At 34.5% G+C, this 18,933-nt stretch overlaps 2 protein-coding genes across 5 annotated transcripts; one reads left to right on the top strand and one right to left on the bottom strand.

Annotated features, from left to right (window-relative positions):
• The first annotated feature begins 331 nt into the window (after positions 1-331).
• On the top strand, positions 332-8,659 carry LOC145592682 (3beta,22alpha-dihydroxysteroid 3-dehydrogenase-like). The gene is made up of 8 exons (XM_081649193.1): positions 332-888; positions 2,531-2,680; positions 3,262-3,513; positions 7,250-7,336; positions 7,501-7,579; positions 7,690-7,796; positions 7,963-8,090; positions 8,246-8,659. Exons 1-8 carry the CDS (start codon positions 373-375, stop codon positions 8,328-8,330), a joined length of 1,404 nt encoding a protein of 467 aa, XP_081505319.1. The 5' UTR covers positions 332-372; the 3' UTR covers positions 8,331-8,659.
• Positions 8,660-9,112: 453 nt separating this feature from the next.
• LOC145592681 (nuclear pore complex protein NUP88-like) lies at positions 9,113-18,262 on the bottom strand. 4 transcript variants are annotated; one of them, XM_081649190.1, is made up of 10 exons: positions 17,833-18,262; positions 16,477-16,628; positions 15,258-15,380; positions 14,483-14,627; positions 14,102-14,163; positions 12,819-13,035; positions 10,871-11,788; positions 10,279-10,528; positions 9,683-9,982; positions 9,113-9,598 (listed from the first exon to the last, which is right to left on the bottom strand). In XM_081649190.1, exons 1-9 carry the CDS (start codon positions 18,151-18,153, stop codon positions 9,711-9,713), a joined length of 2,460 nt encoding a protein of 819 aa, XP_081505316.1. In that variant the 5' UTR covers positions 18,154-18,262; the 3' UTR covers positions 9,113-9,598; positions 9,683-9,710. The 4 variants fall into 4 exon arrangements, with proteins under 4 accessions (XP_081505316.1, XP_081505317.1, XP_081505318.1 ...); XM_081649191.1 differs by having other exon boundaries at positions 9,113-9,591; XM_081649192.1 differs by having other exon boundaries at positions 9,113-9,578.
• Between the last annotated feature and the right edge of the window lie 671 nt (positions 18,263-18,933).

The raw sequence follows: 18,933 nt of genomic DNA, 5'->3' as shown, positions 1-18,933 counted from the left end.
CATGACTTATAATAAAAAAGGATTCACTACAACAAGATCAAAATTAAGGATACATATTACCTCCATCCATTATTCTAGATCAAGTTATTTTTAAGTTAGACTATATTTAGTTAGATTTGATTAGTTTTTAACACCTTTATGTAAGAGCATCATACGAATAATCGGACATTTCTCCATATACTTATCGATATTTTTCAACCCGACCCCACACCCCAATCCAATTTGTTTCACCAGCACATTAAACTCAGCCACCCGTGTGCTCTTTCCCTCCCCCCACTTTCCTCCACTTCCCCCCTTTAAATTCTTCCCCCCCTAAAAATCCCACTCTCATTTTAATTTCTTTCACCACTTTCCCAAAAATTAAAAAAAAACATGGACCTCTTTTTCACACTCACTCTCTCCCTCACCTTCACCCTCATCTCCCTCCTCCTCTTCACCCTCCACCGTAGGCGGTCCCACACCCTTCCCCCCGGTCAAACGGGTCTCCCCCTCATCGGGGAGACCCTCCAACTCATCTCGGCCTACAAAACCGAGAACCCCGAACCGTTTATCGACGATCGCGTTAAACGGTTCGGGCCCATTTTCACCACCCATGTTTTTGGTGAACCCACAATATTTAGCGTTGATCCTGACGTTAACCGGTTCATACTCCAAAATGAAGGGAAGTTGTTTGAGTGTAGTTACCCGGGTTCGATCTCGAATCTTCTTGGAAAATACTCGCTTTTGTTAATGAAAGGGAGTTTGCATAAAAGGATGCACTCTCTTACTATGAGTTTTACTAATTCTGCAATTATTCGTGATCATCTTTTGCTTGATATTGATCGTTTGATTAGCTTTAATTTGGAGTCTTGGCCTTCTAAAGTCTTGCTTATGGAGGAAGCTAAAAAGGTTAGTCATTACTCATTACTACTTGTACTATTACTACCTTTTAACTCACCCCGTGTTACAAATTTTGTCTAACCGAGTATAAAGGACAATGATGTTGACGGGATTCAATCTCAAATTTATAATATCCGTTGCTGCCCTGTTAGGACAATTTTAGTTAACGCGATAATATTGTCTTGGCATAATATTCTCTTGAAAGTAACTATCTAGAAGTTATAATTAATTAATGTTTTATTTATATATGGATGTAAAATAATATTTAATACAGAGTACTTAGAATCAAATCCCGACTTCATCACTAGTGCATTTTGTGACTATCTCCACTCAAAAAATAATTGGTGTCTTGCTGGGGGGAAAAAAAAAAAAAACTTTTATTTGTAGAATATTGGGGGATAGGTTCAAATGAGGTTGAACTTGAACCTCTAAAAAAATGGATTCTTTTAATCATGAAAAAAGAAAAATGATTTTTAGTTCAAATGTTTGACCTTCTTTAGCATAAAAATTTTTATTTGACCTTTATTTTTAATTGGGGGATTAGTTAAAGCTAAGGACATGTTAAGTTATAAGGTAGTGATGAAGGATAAAATGAAGTAGAATCAATACTTAAAAAGGGAAAATAACACCACTAATATTTGTTTTATGCCTTTTTTAACTATAGTTGTGGGACCTTATACCTCGTGAAAGAAGTGTGACTGGATTAGCAAACTCATTCTTCAAATTTTTATTTTGTTTTATTTTTGTTTTCCTCCTATGATTAAAAAAAAATTCATAGTACGAATCCTTTATTTTCTATTTTTACAAGATGGAAAAGATTACCAAACTCAATACTATTGTATGGTGATAGTTTTATTAGTACCAATTTTACGCGTAACTTGCCATAAATCAGATCACATGCCGCTTTGTGTCTGTCCCTGTCATTTCTAGGAACATTTTTACGGGTTGTCCAAGATCACCCTCGTTATCTATTTATATTACACGGATTATTAATATCGATAAAAAAGTTTCTTTGCTTAATTAGTTAGGTAATAAACCGAGAGTGAGGAATTGCTATATCAACCGCCCTAATGGCTCCCTAAACACCCAAAAAAATAGGTATTTAACAGGGGCGGCAATATGTCTTAAATATCCTTTTTGACTAAATTAAGAGTATTATCTATATTTCGCTTCGTATTAATTGTCTACTTATAAGGCAATTAGGCAATTGGTTTATTTTACGACACGTAAATTGCTCTACATTAGGGGCAGGGGTGATTGACTATTAGCAAGATAAAGTAATTGTTATTGTGTTTTTTTAATTAGTGTAGTGACATTTAAATAGTTTTCTTTAATTTTCATAATTTTTAATACGAAGTACTAGAGTATATATCAATAAATTTATTTAGTGTTATAAAAGCGAAAGGAAGAAAATCATTGTGATTTCCGGCAACAATAAGTAGACGCACAATTTTGATGATCTGTTTAATTATTCTCCATCCTTTTCTTTTAGATCAATATTTGATAAATTCTAAACTATATAATGCTAATATTTTTATGCACTTACTTTATAGTATCTTTATAAAATTGTTGGTAGGTTGTTTAAATATTATACAACTATAATTATGTACATTAAAGTTAAGCAAAATCTTATGATTACGTGCGAATGCAGATTACATTTGCATTAACAATGAAGCAGCTATTGAGCTTTGATCCTTGTGAATGGACCGAGAGCCTTAGAAAAGAGTATCTACTTGTTATTGATGGCTTCTTCAGCATTCCCCTGCCTTTCTTCTCTACCACGTACAATCGCGCCATTAAAGTAATTATCCCTAATTAATCTTCTTCTTGGTGTTCATCGATAATTATTTATATTAATATCGTATATTTGAATGATCGTGGTTGTGCGTAGTGGCTCCTAACTTATGTAGGACGACCTGTATTATTATTGAAAAGAAAATTATATTTATGAATTTTTTAGGTTTTTTTTAATGGTAACAAAATAAATACGCAGTATATAAACCATATATACATTAGTCATCGTTATATGTGTAAATTTAATGTTGGAGATATACTACTTATAGGATAAATTTCATCATCTAGTAATTATATAATGGTGGAGGAGGCATTATGATAATTTGAGGAACATATAAAGGAAACATATTGGACACAAAAGAAGCATCAATGGGACCTATTTTATGTATGGATCCCCATCTTTTATTTTGACAATTAGAGGAAAAGTGTCCCAACTTTCCTATGATTATTTTGTATATTTGTAAATTTAACAACTTTTCGATAAACATGAAATGAAACCTTTTATGGAATACTTGTATAACTTTACTACTAAAATATACCGCGGCATAATTAATTTATGTGCTTATGTTTATTTTTTGTTTATTCAAGGCTAGGACGAAAGTGGCCGAGGCACTAAACTTGGTGGTGAGGGAGCGGAGAAAAGCAAAGGAGATAGGCGGTAGAAAAAACGACATGTTAGGGGCAATGCTCGACGAGGAGGCCGGTGGCGGACTCTCCGACGAGATGATAGTGGACTTTCTAGTGTCTTTGTTGGTGGCAGGGTATGAGACCACTTCCACAACAATGACTTTAGCAGTCAAATATCTAACCGAGACTCCTCTTGCTCTTGATCAACTTAAGGTAAATTTAATTAAATTTTTTTTTTCATTATTCTTTTGTTTTTTCCACTTGAAAAATTCCAAAAATTATCAAATTTTAGTAATTAAAAAAAAAAAATATGGGTCCACATCACCCCCCACGAGTGGCATCATTTTTATGGTCCCTTTTAGAAGCTTCATCATCTTGTTATCTAAATTCTCAGCCAAACACACATTGAATTGTTAGATTTTAAAGCTATATAAAAACATAATCGGATGGTTAGAATATAATGTGGGTTAAGAAGAAAATTAAAGTAAAATCAACTAATTAAAGTAACTAAGCTACTTCCATTTTATGATAATCTACTTAATCATATTCAAATCAAAAGATTGCTTTAAAAGGCAATGTTAATTACATGTATAATCTTTGTGAGTTATGTCATGGCACATGTAATACACAAGTCATAAAAAGCTTTACATTTATATAGTTAAGTCTCATCAATCATAATTCATACACAAGCAAAGTTTGCTCCACTTTTTTTTTAGATCTTATTATTATAATTATTGTTATTTACTAATAAAAATACTTGACCAATAACATTGTATCCTACTTTAGTTTACGGGGGGCATAAAGGCCCGGCCATGCATTTGAGGTTTCAAGCTTTCAACACCTAACATGCGCTAGAGATAGGCATAATATTTTTTATTTATTTATTTTTTTTTTTTTTTGAAATTAAAGTGGGTTGTAAATTTTACTAGAAATAATCTAATTTCAAAAAAATTAAATCAACCTTGATTAATACTTATATTGTTTTTACTTCTTTATTTTATGCTTAATTTACCAAACAACTATTACATAATAATCAGTTATCTTATTAATTTCACTTGCTATATTTCAGTTTCAGCTAGTTTATTCACGATTTTTTAGGTAGTATGTTCAAACATAAGATGAGTCAATTTTGTAAAAGCTGTAAATTTATTCGATTATAAAACTACATACGGGTCAACATCTCCAAACCATAGTGGAAGTTATACACATAATCTAATTTGTAAACTATGTTAAGAGAGTTTAGTGTTAGGAAAATATGATGAGGAAAGGGAATCAAGATAGTATAGTTAATTAGTTATACCTACCAATTAATAAGGGAATATCCCATCACAAATTAAGTAGAGAAAAAAGAGGATTAGCACTTGACTAGATTGATTAGGTAGGTGTTGTCCTTTAGCTACTAAGGAATGAATAGGTGTGGTTTTAGGAAACCCACGTGGGGGAGGTATTTTGGTACATAGAAATGTAATGTATAGCTAGGGACCAGAATACCATGCATGCTCTAGTACTAGTACTAGTACTATTACTACTAGGAAGTACGATTTATAGCTTAATTCAAAGAGGATTAGTAGAGTGACTAAAGTTGTCAAACTAGTTTGTTGCCTAGCTTAATACGGAGGACGTTAAAATTTCAACATCGGATTTTTAACGTGTACGTATTTTCAAAATTTCAAGTTTTAATTTTAGGAAAATGTTTGATGAAAATGGTGAAAAACTTATCTTATAACTTTGAGATTACATCTTCGAATCTCACCAGCTATCTGATTAAGTCTCTTAAAATTAGGGGAAAGAGTTGGGAATCTCCACTTTTAAAGTGTCCCGTAAAAATTAAACTTCCAACTATGGTATAATTAAGAGACTAGTAAAAGCCAAATTTAGCTTAGCTTTCCGTATATATATAGTCAAAATTAGGAGCTGGGAACGAGAGAAAATGGAGTTGAATGTAAATAAAGGTGAATATGAAAGGCAGACAAATGCAAAGGTGTATCTGGTTTGAGTGGATTGATTATGGATGAATGAATGAATGTAGTTTTGTCTTTCTTTATAGCATCTTCATGTCTCCTCCAGTTTTCATTTGCTTCTGATTTCTGTCAGATTTTAGGTTGCATTTAGGTAGACTAGCTTTTGACTCTGTTTTTACTTTGAATCTTTTTTCCTCCTTGCCAAAAAAAATAATAAAAGAAAAAGAGTAGATCAGTTAAAATCTACAAAATTTTGCATGTACTATTTTCATCTTCTTTTTCACATCTCTTTACCTGAACAAATCAAAGTTTAAATCTTAGCACATGTTACTAAACCTTTTTCACACGTCAAAGTTTGACCTGTAAGCCAAGATCATATTCTTTTAATCTATTCTGCTCTGTTCTACTGATACCTTTATTCTGTTTAAAAGCTGAAAAAAAAAAAATAACAAAGCCTTAATCAACCTAGTTCTTTAGTAAATTTCATCTTACCTAAGTGAAAATAATTTGGAAAAAGGGTACTCCGTAAAAAAATCTAACCTTTTACACCCCCTCACGTGAGTTTATGGGCCCAAAAGAGGATATGCAGCATGATGAGTAAATCTCATTATTTTTTGAAAACCAAAAAAACCACCAAAAGTCCAAAATACAGAAATAAGATCAGAGGAACAAGGAGGAAAGTGTCAGGAATTAAATGGCATCTTTAGAAATAACTGCTTAGGAATAATTACATCTGTTAATTTAATAATAACACCGTTCACATTTCTGCAAGACTAGATACAAATTTAGAATGGTAAATTAGAGGCTAGATGCTGGCCTATGTCCCTACATTTCATTTGCTCTTTTGGCATATTATGCTATCCTAAAGTATTCATGACCACACTAGGGTAACTTTTGGGTAACATCAACAGTCCATTTTTTGTATCAAGTTGACTATGCATTTGCATGAAAGTTTCACTTTTGAATGGTTTGTTTATTGTTGCATGCATTTGGTCTAAATCACTATACAATTGGCATTACTTTATTAGCCATACATACATGATACACCTTCACTAAGTATTGATTATTATGACATTTTAAGTGTTTAATATGTATTGGGGTGTGCTTAACGTGTGTTAGTTTCTAATACTCTTGTCACTCTATCAAGTATTCTAATGTCATTTTTAAAAATCAATGCAACATCATTGAATGGGAATCGTCTTTTGCGCGTATTAACTACAAATGCAACATACTCCCTCTGTTTTTAAATACTTGCTCCACTTTCCTTTTTCGGCCGTTTTTAAATACTTGCTCCATTTCCTTATTTGGAAAGTTTTTACAATATTTAATTAATGTCTCTCACCAAGTGGATCCACCATGATCATATTTTATTAATTTCATATTTTCTCTCCTCCAATCCTCTCCACTACTTTACTTTTTATAATTTTTTATTCTTTCACCTACCCCACTACCTCCATATATTATTAGTTTCTCCAATTTATCCTAAAACTGCACATGGAGAAATGGAGCAAGTATTTAAAAACGGCGGGAGTAATTCTTAATCAACCATATTAATCAAAATCAATTTATGACTTTTATAAACATATTGCTAGGTTTGTTATGGTTCTAAATCAACTTATATGATCTCGGGAATACCTGACACATTAACTTTAAATTTGAGAAATTTTTTCGAAATTGGCCTAAAAGCGTGGATTATAGCCTTTAGATTTGGACAATTTTCAACTTTTCCACACTAAAAAAAGAAAGATGTTGAGGTGCTTGTCATGACCCCACATGACTGCGAGAGATTGTTGGGGTGGTTGAAACTGTCCATTTTGTCTTTAAATTGTCAATTTACTCATAACCTCATTATGCTCCGTTCAGCCGGTGATGACCAATTTTAAGCTCATAATGCAACTTACATCATCCTTCATACAAATCTTATTCATGTAGCTTTATAGACATTCTAGAATGTCAGTAATGTTTAATGCTGTTTCATGCTATTACAGGAAGAACATGAAAAGATAAGAGCTAAGAAGGGTGAAGATGAGCCATTGCTGTGGACTGATTACAAATCAATGCCCTTCACTCAATGTGTATGTCTTAATTTATACGTAAATGTAATTCTGCACCCGAAAAATATCTGCTAGTATACCACAGTCTAATATAATCTCAGTATTGTTTGTAAATCTTCAGTCTTTCATTTGTGTGAGTTGTGTCACTCATAGTGTTTATCTTTGTTATATGATGGTATCTTCAGGTTGTGAATGAGACTTTGCGCGTGGCAAATATCATCGGAGGCATATTTAGACGTACTACATCAGATGTTCACGTTAGTGGTACATATAATTTACCCTGCTTCTTTGATCTATTTTTAAGCTAAACTCATGAGCAACAGCAAGTTTCTTAACAAATGTGCTTTGCTTTTGTTGGACCTTTTCGTGAACAGGCTATACAATACCAAAGGGGTATAAAGTGTTTGCGGCGTTTAGGGGTGTACATATGAATGATGAATACTTTAAGGATGCTCGAAAATTCAATCCATGGAGATGGCAGGTAATATTCATCAAAATACTATCAGTTAGTATATACGAAGTACTAACTTATAGAGTACTACTTATAAACTTGTTAACTCTACAATATCTCACATTTGTTTGAAAAAAAATCTGGTTCTTAGGTCTAATTGAGCTTGTTTTTTTTGCTGTGATTGTAACGTGAACAGAGCGAGTCAGCAGCGTGCCCTCCTAGTGCATTCACCCCGTTTGGTGGAGGCCCTAGATTGTGCCCTGGCTACGAGATCTCTAGAGTGTCAATATCTGTCTTCCTCCACCACCTCGTCACAAAATATAGGTATGAGCTTGTTTTTGTCAACTAATTATTCATTCATTAATATTGGTTTAGTCCTTTCATTGTAGACTATTGTACCATCCATATTTTCCTAGGCATACTTGCTTCTTGTAACATTTTGTGAAATTAACCCATTCATTTTTATGGTTACTCAACAGTTGGGAGCCTGCAGAACAAGATAAGTTGGTCTTCTTTCCTACAACTCGAACGCAAAAACGATACCCCATTTATGTGCATCGCTGAAATCCAGCAGTGTAAAGAAAAGGGAGGGAGATGCAAGTTTAGAGTATAGGAGAGTTGTAAAGAAGATTGAAAAAGAAAAGAAGCTTACATGTTCAAATCCAAATTAGAAGGCGAAAAAGAAAAACGAGATAAAAAATAGTTGAGGAGAGGTGAAATTGGTTTATATATCAATGAGATTAAGCTGCTCAAGTTATTCAGGAAGTGAAACGAGCAGTTACTCTTAATTCTTTTGGTGACTATGTTCAATTAGTAAACAATGAAAAACTTACACCATTGTACATGTTTTTACCAATTGCCATTAGTTAGGCCTAATTTCTTCTTTTTGGTCACTTTCATCTTGCTTTTCATTACTTCTTGTCAACTTTTAACCCTTTCAATTCCCTAACCCCACTGTCTTTTAGCTGCTTGTGATAACCTGTAAAATTAGTCACATTCATAATGATGAGCTGCAATTTTCATTTTCGGAACAGAACTCAAAGGAACCGAGAAGTTTAAACTAGCATTTAACGTAATAACACCGTACCCAACATGAACATTAAGAGCGATGCATGTAATTACGTTTGTCTAGTCGGGTGACCAGATATCGAGTGGATCGATTTGAAGTTGGAACTGCCAATCCATCTATACTTGAACATGAAGATGACCCTGAACAAATTTTATAATACACTCAGTCGCACCTCAAAAGTGTACCCAGCCACCCATGGGCCAAGACTATTTTCTTAATCCAGCCGAAAAGGAATAACAATTGATGTTACTATAGTAAGCAAATCTGAATACTTTTCTTTTCACCATCAGAATTAAAGTGATACAAGGATTTCTGAATATTTTACCAGAAAAATGATACTTCTCCTACATCAGCAGATATCAAAAAAATGTAACTAGGATGCTCAAGACCGAAAAAGTTACAGCTATAAGTTCCTACTTTTTCTACTAGTTAAATACTAGTATCATATGACATCAATTCCTCCATGGAACCCTAAATACCCAATTTACAACAAAGCAGAACAGCCAAAACTTTCCCATCCATGTTACTATGTTAGCACTTTGTTAAAATCTACATTTAAGGAACAATGCAGTTCCTCTATGCCTCAACTGAACCACCAATTACAAGGAATTTGAACGTTGCACAAGCATCTTTCCATTGGCATCCGCAAGACCAAATATCTGAAAGCTGTTCAATCAACCACCAAGTGACGAGTGGCACACTGGCATTTCAGGGTAGCAGAAACATCTTTCCATTGGCATCTGCTGGACAAAATATCTGAAAGCTGTTCAATCAAACTGCTAAGCAAGGAGCTTGTGACAGTTTCTCTATGAATTAATTCACAAAACACCAATAGCCACATCCATACCGTTAATATGACACCAGGTACCATAACCTCATTTAGAAGTTTCATCTTCCCAATCCTTCAATGCAGATTCTACCAGTTTTACTTTCTTTGAATTCTCGCTGTTTACTAGAGAGAGTTTCTCGAGTGAGGACTTTAATTGGTCTAGTTGGGACTCTTGTACCAAGCCCTTCTTTTTGGAAGGGGTCTTCTGGTAGTTGGGCTTCATCTTCCCCTTGAGAGTCTGGGTGTACCTTCTCAACCTCCCATTCAATGCTTCAACAGAGGACTGCAAAGCATCCAGCTCAACAGTTGTAAACCTGTCTGCAAAAGTAGCCAAATGTATATTAGCCCTTTTCTAAATTGACAAGGATTATTAAAAATGCAAATTGTTAAAATACAGACAACGAACAAATTGCTTCTTACTCAGTCTCATTAGATTCTTCAAGAGACTGGAGGATTGCCACAAGCAAATTTGGGGACCTAAATATTTTACTATATCCCTTGTACATATAGAGTGGTAAGCTTGTATTTTACCAAGGATGTGGGCATGCAGTAGCTGTAATCATAAACATTGCTAATAACCAACAAACAAAACTAGCCGTAAATAAGATCCGTACCAAGTTCTGACTTGAACTCACGCTCAGCTCTGGTCAATGGCTTCTTATGAATTCCAGGGAACTTTCTCAAATTTTGCAAGCGGGTTTCCAGAAATTCATGGCGCTCAATTGCACGACTGATCCTGTCATCCAGTTCTGGCTGTTTACTCTCAACATTCACAAGCCTCTGCTTAGCTTCATTTAATCGTGCATGCAGGTTATGAATAATTTTATTCAGATGAGGCCCATGATGCTTGAGTTCAAAATACACCTAGGGAAATAAAAAAAGCAATTCAATAAGATAAATAAAATATACGGAGCCCACATAAGCAACATTAACTCAGATACCCAGTCGATTTGAAATCACAAAAATTATTGCTCCGTAAATTTATGTCATACTACTTCCCTTGCTTTATCTTCGGGGATTATAGCCAATGCCACAACAAGTCAACAACACTAACTTAAACCCCCTTAAATCGAACAGATCAGATAAAGAAAAGTCATCACAGGCAAACCAGAGTATTCAGAAACAAGAGCAACAAGGCAAAGTAATATTAATTCAATTGGTTTAAGTCCCAAGTAATGCTCACATACTTAAATATACTTTCATTACCTTATGCGCATATTCCACGTAGTTTTCATGGAAAAGCTTGAAATACTGATGCAGGGCTGAACGTCCTTCTATAGAATCAGCAGCAACTGTTCGCAAGTTAGATCCTTGTGGAACAATAACCATCTGAGGGCCAGCAAGGAGTTCTCTACTTATAATGTCTGGTGTGATCCTTTCTCTTGCTTCTTCTGACTTGGCAGGCCTCTTCTCTGTGTCTGTAAACCTAGGAAGCAATATATCCCATGTTTTCATCTCTAGAACAATACATTCTCGAGTAGAAGAGACTCCAGCAATCCACGAGTATCCAAATGAATCAGATAGAACCACAAAACCACAAAGAGAAGAGGAAGCGCCTGTTGAACCCTCATATGTATTTACAACTGGATGTACAGATGGAGCTTTCATCATTTCATCCTTCCCAGAGGTCTGATGCGTAAATGGTAGAAAGTGCAACACTATTGAATCTACACCTCCATCGTGAAGGCAGTATATTCTCTCAGAGATAAGAGGATCAATAAACATAGAAATTAGAGAGTCGTTATCCTTGATTTTAGGCAGAGCCAAATCTACAATAGCCAATCTTAAAAGAGGAGGTGGGTGACCAGACCAATCACAATAATCAAGTGGCTGGTCCAGCCTTACAACAGAAAACTGATCTGCAATTGATTCACATATCATAGCAAACCCACGTATACGATCATGGGAATCAAATGAGAGATGAGGCGGATTCCCAGTTTGCCAAAGGGGTTGAATTTCGTCAGCAAGAGCATCAATTTGTAACTGTCCACCACTCCATGCAGTCACTAAGATCGAGTCCTTGCCAACAGAGTTGTAAAGAAAGCTCACAGCACGGCCACCACATTCTGCTCCACGAAATCCAGGATCATCTTCCTCACCATGACAAACTTTACGAAGAGGGCCCTGGAAAAGTAATACTTCATAAAAATTACTGTTCCAAGTATGCTAGATACATCATTCATTTCTGTAGTCAGATAATCGAATAAAATGCTTATAATGTAACAAAACACTGATTGCATGACTAGTTTCAATCTTCATATAGAGCCAATAACAGCCTAGTTTACCAGCATGGTGTTCCCAATCCACCCGACATAAAGCAAACGTGGCATTAGACAACAAAATTATAAACAAGATTTAAAGAAGCTCCATTCCCACCAAACAAAGTTGGTTATTATCTTTGTAGGAAAAGCGTTCGTGCTATCAAGTAATAGTAACCCCATGAGTAAGCCGATAACCCTGTACCCCTGTGATTATCAGAAAACATCATTGAGAGTTGAGAGAATGATGATTTTGAAAAAAAAAAAAAAAAAAAAAAAACCCTTTCTACAGTTTAGAAGCTACACAATGAAATTTTAATAAGTACAGGGGTACAAGGTTCAAAGAAGATAGGCATGACATATTGTGGTAATTGATGGTAACGGGGTACATTGCTTAGAAAAAATAGGAATAACGACAAAAAATGCAATAATTGATAGTGAAGGGGTAGCTGAGACCCTGACAGATGAAAAAATTCCCAAAATAAAAGCTCATTGATTAGAGGAGCAGCAAAGTATTCATAAAATTGAGTCAAACATCATTCATAGATGGGTTAGATTAAATAGAGCTTTAGCCCACCCCAAAAGGAAAAAAGAAAAAACACACACACTGGAATTAGTGGGGATCAAAAGTAAAACCAGATTTCTAATTCAACAAGGAAAATCCAAGTGTCAGATCCACTCATTCATTGAGAAACAATACAGGTAATCGAAGCAAGCCTACAACTAATCTAGAACCTGTGTTGAATTACAAACATGTAAACTGAGAGTTGTCCTGAATTACTTGGTATGTATTCAAAACATATGCTTCAATTCAATTCAGTTCAATTGCCCATCAGCATGCACTTAAGCAACAGAAGAAAAGGCAAACCTTAAATTACAGCAATTAAGGAATATACCTGCAATGAAAGTGAAGCATCTATCACCACATAAGGACAAGCTTTCACAGCTGTGATGTTACTAGCTGCTCCCTTTCCTTGGTCTAGTTCAGGAAATGTTGCTTCTAACCAAGATATAGCCAGACTTGAATTGCTAATAGCTGATGAGTTGGTAGATTTCTGACCAAAAGTTTGGGCATCACTGTAAATTTCTACTATTGATTCCCACATGAATACACTGTCAAAAAAAAAAAAAAAAAAAAAAATCACTAACCATGCTCAAGGATCATAAATATACATGACAAAACACTGATACCGAATGCAGAAGTCTGAATTCATAAATCACACTTTTTCCTTTTGTGTAAATCCTGATCCAAAATTGCAAAACTCCAAAAAGGATATGAAAATAATACTAAAATAGCCAATAATAATCAGCAACTATGGAACATTTTAAGAAGCTATCCTCAAAAGGTTTTACAGGAACTATCTTCATAAAGAAAGGAGCAGAGGCCAAAGGGTTGTACAGAGACAATCTTCGGAAAGGGAGGTCAACATTGGGAGGCAAGTGAGTGGAGAAAAAAGTTGGGTTGAAAATATTAAAGTAACGCATGATATTTTTGTATTTTGAGGTCATTAAAACCAAAAAAACGTTCTTTCCAATGTCATTTGTCTAATCATTTTTTCGGGGTGGGGACGAGGTAAATAACAATGGTACGACAAAGATTCTGTGACAATCTAGGCATAAACCTATTAAAAGTTCTACTCTCTAATATCCATACCCGTTGCTAACCTTTAAAAATTATGAGACGTGAAGAAAAGCATATTAGACAAAGCAGAAAAGCTATTATCTTCACAAAGCCTGAGATTTATACCATAAAATTAGACCTATAAATGGATCTTTCCAATCAGGTATTGTACAGAATAATTCGAATTTGTTCAAAATTAGTGGATGATATCAACACTTCTACAATCAATAGCTTATGATGAAAACACAATCAAACTGGCCATATAGATTTTCAGCTACGCTAGTTCACACTGTGGGTCAATATCAGTTTGGGTTATCTGGTTTCAGGTCAGATTCAAACCTGATACAGATCAATAAGAAGTAATAGTGAACGGTTTTATTTTGCCAAATTTAGCTAGTATTTAGCAAACTCTTCGAAATTCAATAGTAAATCAATATCATTTGATAGGCCAATCCAGTTTGAGCAACGATATCAATAAACTGATCCATATCTAACAAAGTTTTAGAAGATAATTTCACAGCATGTTCTACAAGTACAACAACTGTGTAGAAAATGTACCTTCCAAATGGGGCCACTGGGCAGAGAATGTAAACAGAGCCATCACTAAACAAAACAAAAACCTGCAAAATGGCAAGGAGGAGACATAAGTAGCAAATAAATTTAAACAGCAATCACTTAGAGAACAGCTCTCTGCAGCCATTTTTTATATCAAACTTCGAAGTACATGACATATTAAACATGAAACCTTCGTGTGAAGCTGCGTAAGAAAAACAGTAAGCATGTGAAAGGACAAATTTCTGGGTAATACTAGACTTTATGAGCCCTCATCTAGAACCAACAAAGAGCATAACATATACAAATGGTCTTTGATTAATAATACTTTGAAACAACAAATTTTTTTTTAATAGACTCTTATTGATCAGATCCATCAGAACTCACACTGAATCTGTCCCATAAGTGATCACGCCCAAAGGAGAAATCAACAGGGCAAATTGATGATGCATGCCGGGATCTACCTGGCTCTAAAGGCTGCAAATAGTACTCCTGCTCTGGTTGATCAAGAGCAGATGACAAATCAAATATTCTATAAAAGGAAACCAAAGGCAATTAGTCATAGTGGCATCAACATGAAATAACATAGACAAAATTAAGAGCTACATGATACCTTTTTATATACCACAATTTGAATTGTTCAAAAAAATTACTTAAATATACCACAATCTGAAAAAAAAAAAAAAAAAAAAAAAAAAAAAAAAAAAATATTACCATTAAGGTGTTTTTCTTCAAACATCTATAACACAACTAGTATGATTTCTTGAGCTTAACTTAAACTGTGACAGCTGTGACTCCCAAAATCAAGCCCATGTGCGAGTAATGGAAAAAAAGAGAGAATATATGTTATGGGTCATATGTTCAACATCAATAAGTCACGAGTACCATAAAATGGTATTGTATTAAACAAAGTTTCTTAAAAGACAGTTGCTTCAAAAAAAATTGAAGGCAGATTCTCACATTAATTTTTATCCAAAAACAGAATCTACACATAATGTTCAGGAATGAGCAGTGTACAAAGCAATTAACACACCAAGACATCAACCACAAATATATATTCTATACAAGACTACAGTAATAAATCCCCTTTGTCGAGTGTTGTTCATAATATTTATAATTAATAAAATTAAAAACAAAAAAAGGAAGGGAGGGGGGTTATTACCTGAAAACTGAATCGGAAGAAAGAATTGCAATATGTGTATCACTGTAAGGATGCCATGTCACTTGCAATATGCGGATAGCACTATTACATTTATCATAAACTTCAGAACCAACAGGTACAGTCCTGCATGCAAGAATTAGATTGTGAATGCCCAGCAAGAGGCAAAAATGTAATTTTGTACTAGTACTATATTAGGCAGAGCGCCACTAATTTCCTACAAATATTCAGGCAACTTTTCAGTGTTTACTACATAAAGTTTTAAATGCTACCCATTCAAAACTTCCAGAAAAAGCACTAAACAACCCTCGCTTTTAGAAAGCACTGCAGGCATTGCATTCAGGAAAGAAAGCTCCATCTTTCAAATCTCGCTTATCTCAGTCTCTTTTTTCTTTGTGCTTCCATTTTTGCATTAGCATTCAGCATTACCAACTCTCAACTCAACCCTCTAAGAACCCACCACCCACATTCACCCCATAATACCTTTCTGGTACCTTGCACTTTAGATTTTAAGAACAACATGAAGTCGTGAATTTATTTCTAGTTGAATAAAGGCCTTCGAAACATTTTAACTTTGTAATGCACTGACTTTTTGGGATTATAATCTGATTTAATAATGTAAGTAATTGAAGATTAAAGCTTGGATTTTGATTGATAATATGGTTGAAAGGTTACAAAAGATAGGATAATAGCTTAAGGCTATCAATCTTCAAAAGTGAGTTTAGCTCACAACTCTCCAAAAGTGACTTGAGGTCACAACTCTCAACAAGTTTCATCTGATTTTTGCCTACCTATTTCCTGTCCTTCCCTCTCTATTTATACTAAGGACTATTAACCTAGTGAACTAATATTACTAGAATACCTATACTACCCTTCCTTAGGTTGATCTATTACAAACTTCTGCAAAATTGCATGATCACGATATCATTGTAACCACAATAACTCTATTAATGTCAGTAAGAGATCATAGTGACTGACGATGAGAAAAAAAAAAAAAGCAACAATAAATTGAAAAGTTCCATTTTGCCAGGCCTGCCCAATTAAGGGAATAAAGAAGAAAAACATGAAGCATCCAATTGCCTGAGATACTTCAAATCCTAAAGCATCAAGAAAATTCTGGAAAAAAATTCAATGGCATGAAAGGCTCCAGAGCATACACAGTTAAAACACACGCTATATGCTCTATATTTTGTTAGCAATAACATGTACGTATAAGGCATACCTGCAAATACTCAAACCATCCTTTGTGGAAGTACATCCATAAAGGTACATGACACATATGCAATCTGAACCAGCAAGAAGCAATGCTGATCCGTTTCTATTAATTGAGATTTTGGTAACATGATAGTCGAGTTCAATATCTGTTTGCAGCACCTAGGACAAGTATGGAATCATCAATAAGTAGAGTCAAAGATACTTATCCAAGAGATAAAAGGCACCATGAAAACTATTTAAAACACAAGACTAATGCAAGAGGGATCAAAATAACATACACATGGAAGATTGATTTGACAATCATGGACTTGAATTAAATGAAATAATGAACACCACATATCAGGGCATGATATAAACCTGTTCAACTATCTTCTACTTCAACATAGAAACTTGATATATAACTCAACTTTAGTAATTCCTTTAGTGTTAGCCAATAATTGTGCAACATCAACTTCTGTGAGTAGATATTTCTACGGCCAAACTAAGCAATCTCACAAACAAACAAAAAAAAGAGGACATGGACTTCAAATGCAAATAAAATCTCCTTAGAAAGCTACACTTTCCTCTTTCAAATAGTAATTACAATTCATTTTTTCCCAGTCGCCGGGATGGTTGTATGACATTAAGTTCTCTCATCATGATGCATAATAAAATTCTTCTTTCTTGACCGGAATTGGCAGTTTTTTTACCACTTAGATGACCTAAATTCGAGGCAAGATTTTCACCCACCAGGAAAACACAGTGAAGGTAGTAACTAATCCGGCAAGCATATCTCCCAGGGCAAGGGGAAGACTAGAAGCTAGGCAATTTAACTTGAATGGTACTTGCAGCGATAAACTGCCTTTTCCTGACAATCTCCAATTCACTATCACCGCGCTCCCCCCTCCCCCCCCCCCCCCCCCCAAAAAAAAAAAAAAAAAAAAAAAAAAAAAAAAAAAAAAAAAACCCGAGATTACCCTAATAGCATATCTAGCTGCCTAATGTACTGCATTATATTAATAATTGGTTAAAGTGCAGCTAACTTTGTTTGCAGAAGTCATTTGAAACTCGTAATTGCTAAGAATGCTAACCTGAGTAGTTCAATCAGCTTTATTAAACTAGTAATCAAGAAGAAATATCAAACAAGAGCAAAAGATACAAGAGAATAAATTTCAGCTATATTAATGCTTCTATTTTTTGTTTCTAGGTACAAAACCTATGAAAATAATCAGCTCAAATAAACCTTCAAATCAATACATTACACCCCGGAACTCTATAAACCCTAAACCCCTGATAATTCCAAAACAACAACAACAACAACAAAAATTCCAAAATTAAACACAAACACAATTCAATTAGGGCAACATAGAAAGAGAAATCAAACCTTAGAAGGATAAGCAGCAACAACAGAAGTAGGTTCAGGTTCACCCAAACGAACAGACAAACGATGAAGACAATTCTTCTTGGAATCCCAATAGTATATTCTAGAAGCTCCATCCCAAGCCATTAGATTCATCGCAAACCTCTTCTCCGGCGAACTTACGCCGGCGGAGGAGGAAAAGACGGGATGATCCTGAAGTGGAAGCCATTGAAGCTGCTTATCATTGGGAGTTGAAGAAGAAGGAGATGAAGAGAGAGCTAAAGTTTTCGATTTCTGCTGATTTTTCTCATTGCTTGATTCTGCAATGTCGAAATTGAACCTCATTTTTCTGGAAATTCAGTTTTTTCTCTCTCTTAATTTAATTTGGGGGAATTATATGAGAGAGAAAAAAAAATGGAGGGAGAATTTTTGCAGATTTTAGAAAAGTGAGAGAGACGAGAGTGTGTTGTTTGAGGAGGAGGTGCACGAGTATGAAATACTTAAATGGACTTTTTTGCTAGTATTTGGGCTATTTTTGTTGGGTTATAATTAACTGGTAACGAAAGAAGTGGATCCAAAATCCAAATTAGCTCAAATTGAATTTTCAATACTTCATGTGTTCACTAACCGTGTTTTTCCTGTGTTGCTGGGCACATCGGTGTTCGGGATTACTTATTTAAGGGTTACTTAGTCGGTTAGCGCGTTTTATATTGTGAGAGTAATCCTTGACCGACTGAATAACCCCTAACCGATCAAGTAATTCAAGAATAAGTAACCTCGACCACACAGTGTGACCAGATATATAAAAAAAATTGTGGTTTACTAATCGCAACTCAAGTCACTTCATGACCCGATTTGATTTGAATTTTTGGTTTTATTAAAACTTAATCATGTTTTTTTACAATAATTATTTGATTTAGTAAATAGAAATGCAAAAGTTGATGCCAAAGATCTATTAATCTTGTGTCGCTATCTGTAGTTGAAAATTATTTGATTTACTAAATAGTAATGGAAAATTGGGAAGGAGCAAAATCCGTTGTAAATCTTTGAGATATTTGTAACCAATCAATTATTTAATTATACTACAATGGTGGATAACCAACAAGAACTATTGATTGTGTACCT

This window comes from Chenopodium album, chromosome 18 (assembly GCF_948465745.1).
Source record: "Chenopodium album chromosome 18, dcCheAlbu1.1, whole genome shotgun sequence".
NCBI classification, from domain to species: domain Eukaryota; kingdom Viridiplantae; phylum Streptophyta; class Magnoliopsida; order Caryophyllales; family Amaranthaceae; genus Chenopodium; species Chenopodium album.
Note: the sequence above shows the minus strand (reverse complement) of the source record. Positions and strands in the feature narration are given on the sequence as shown.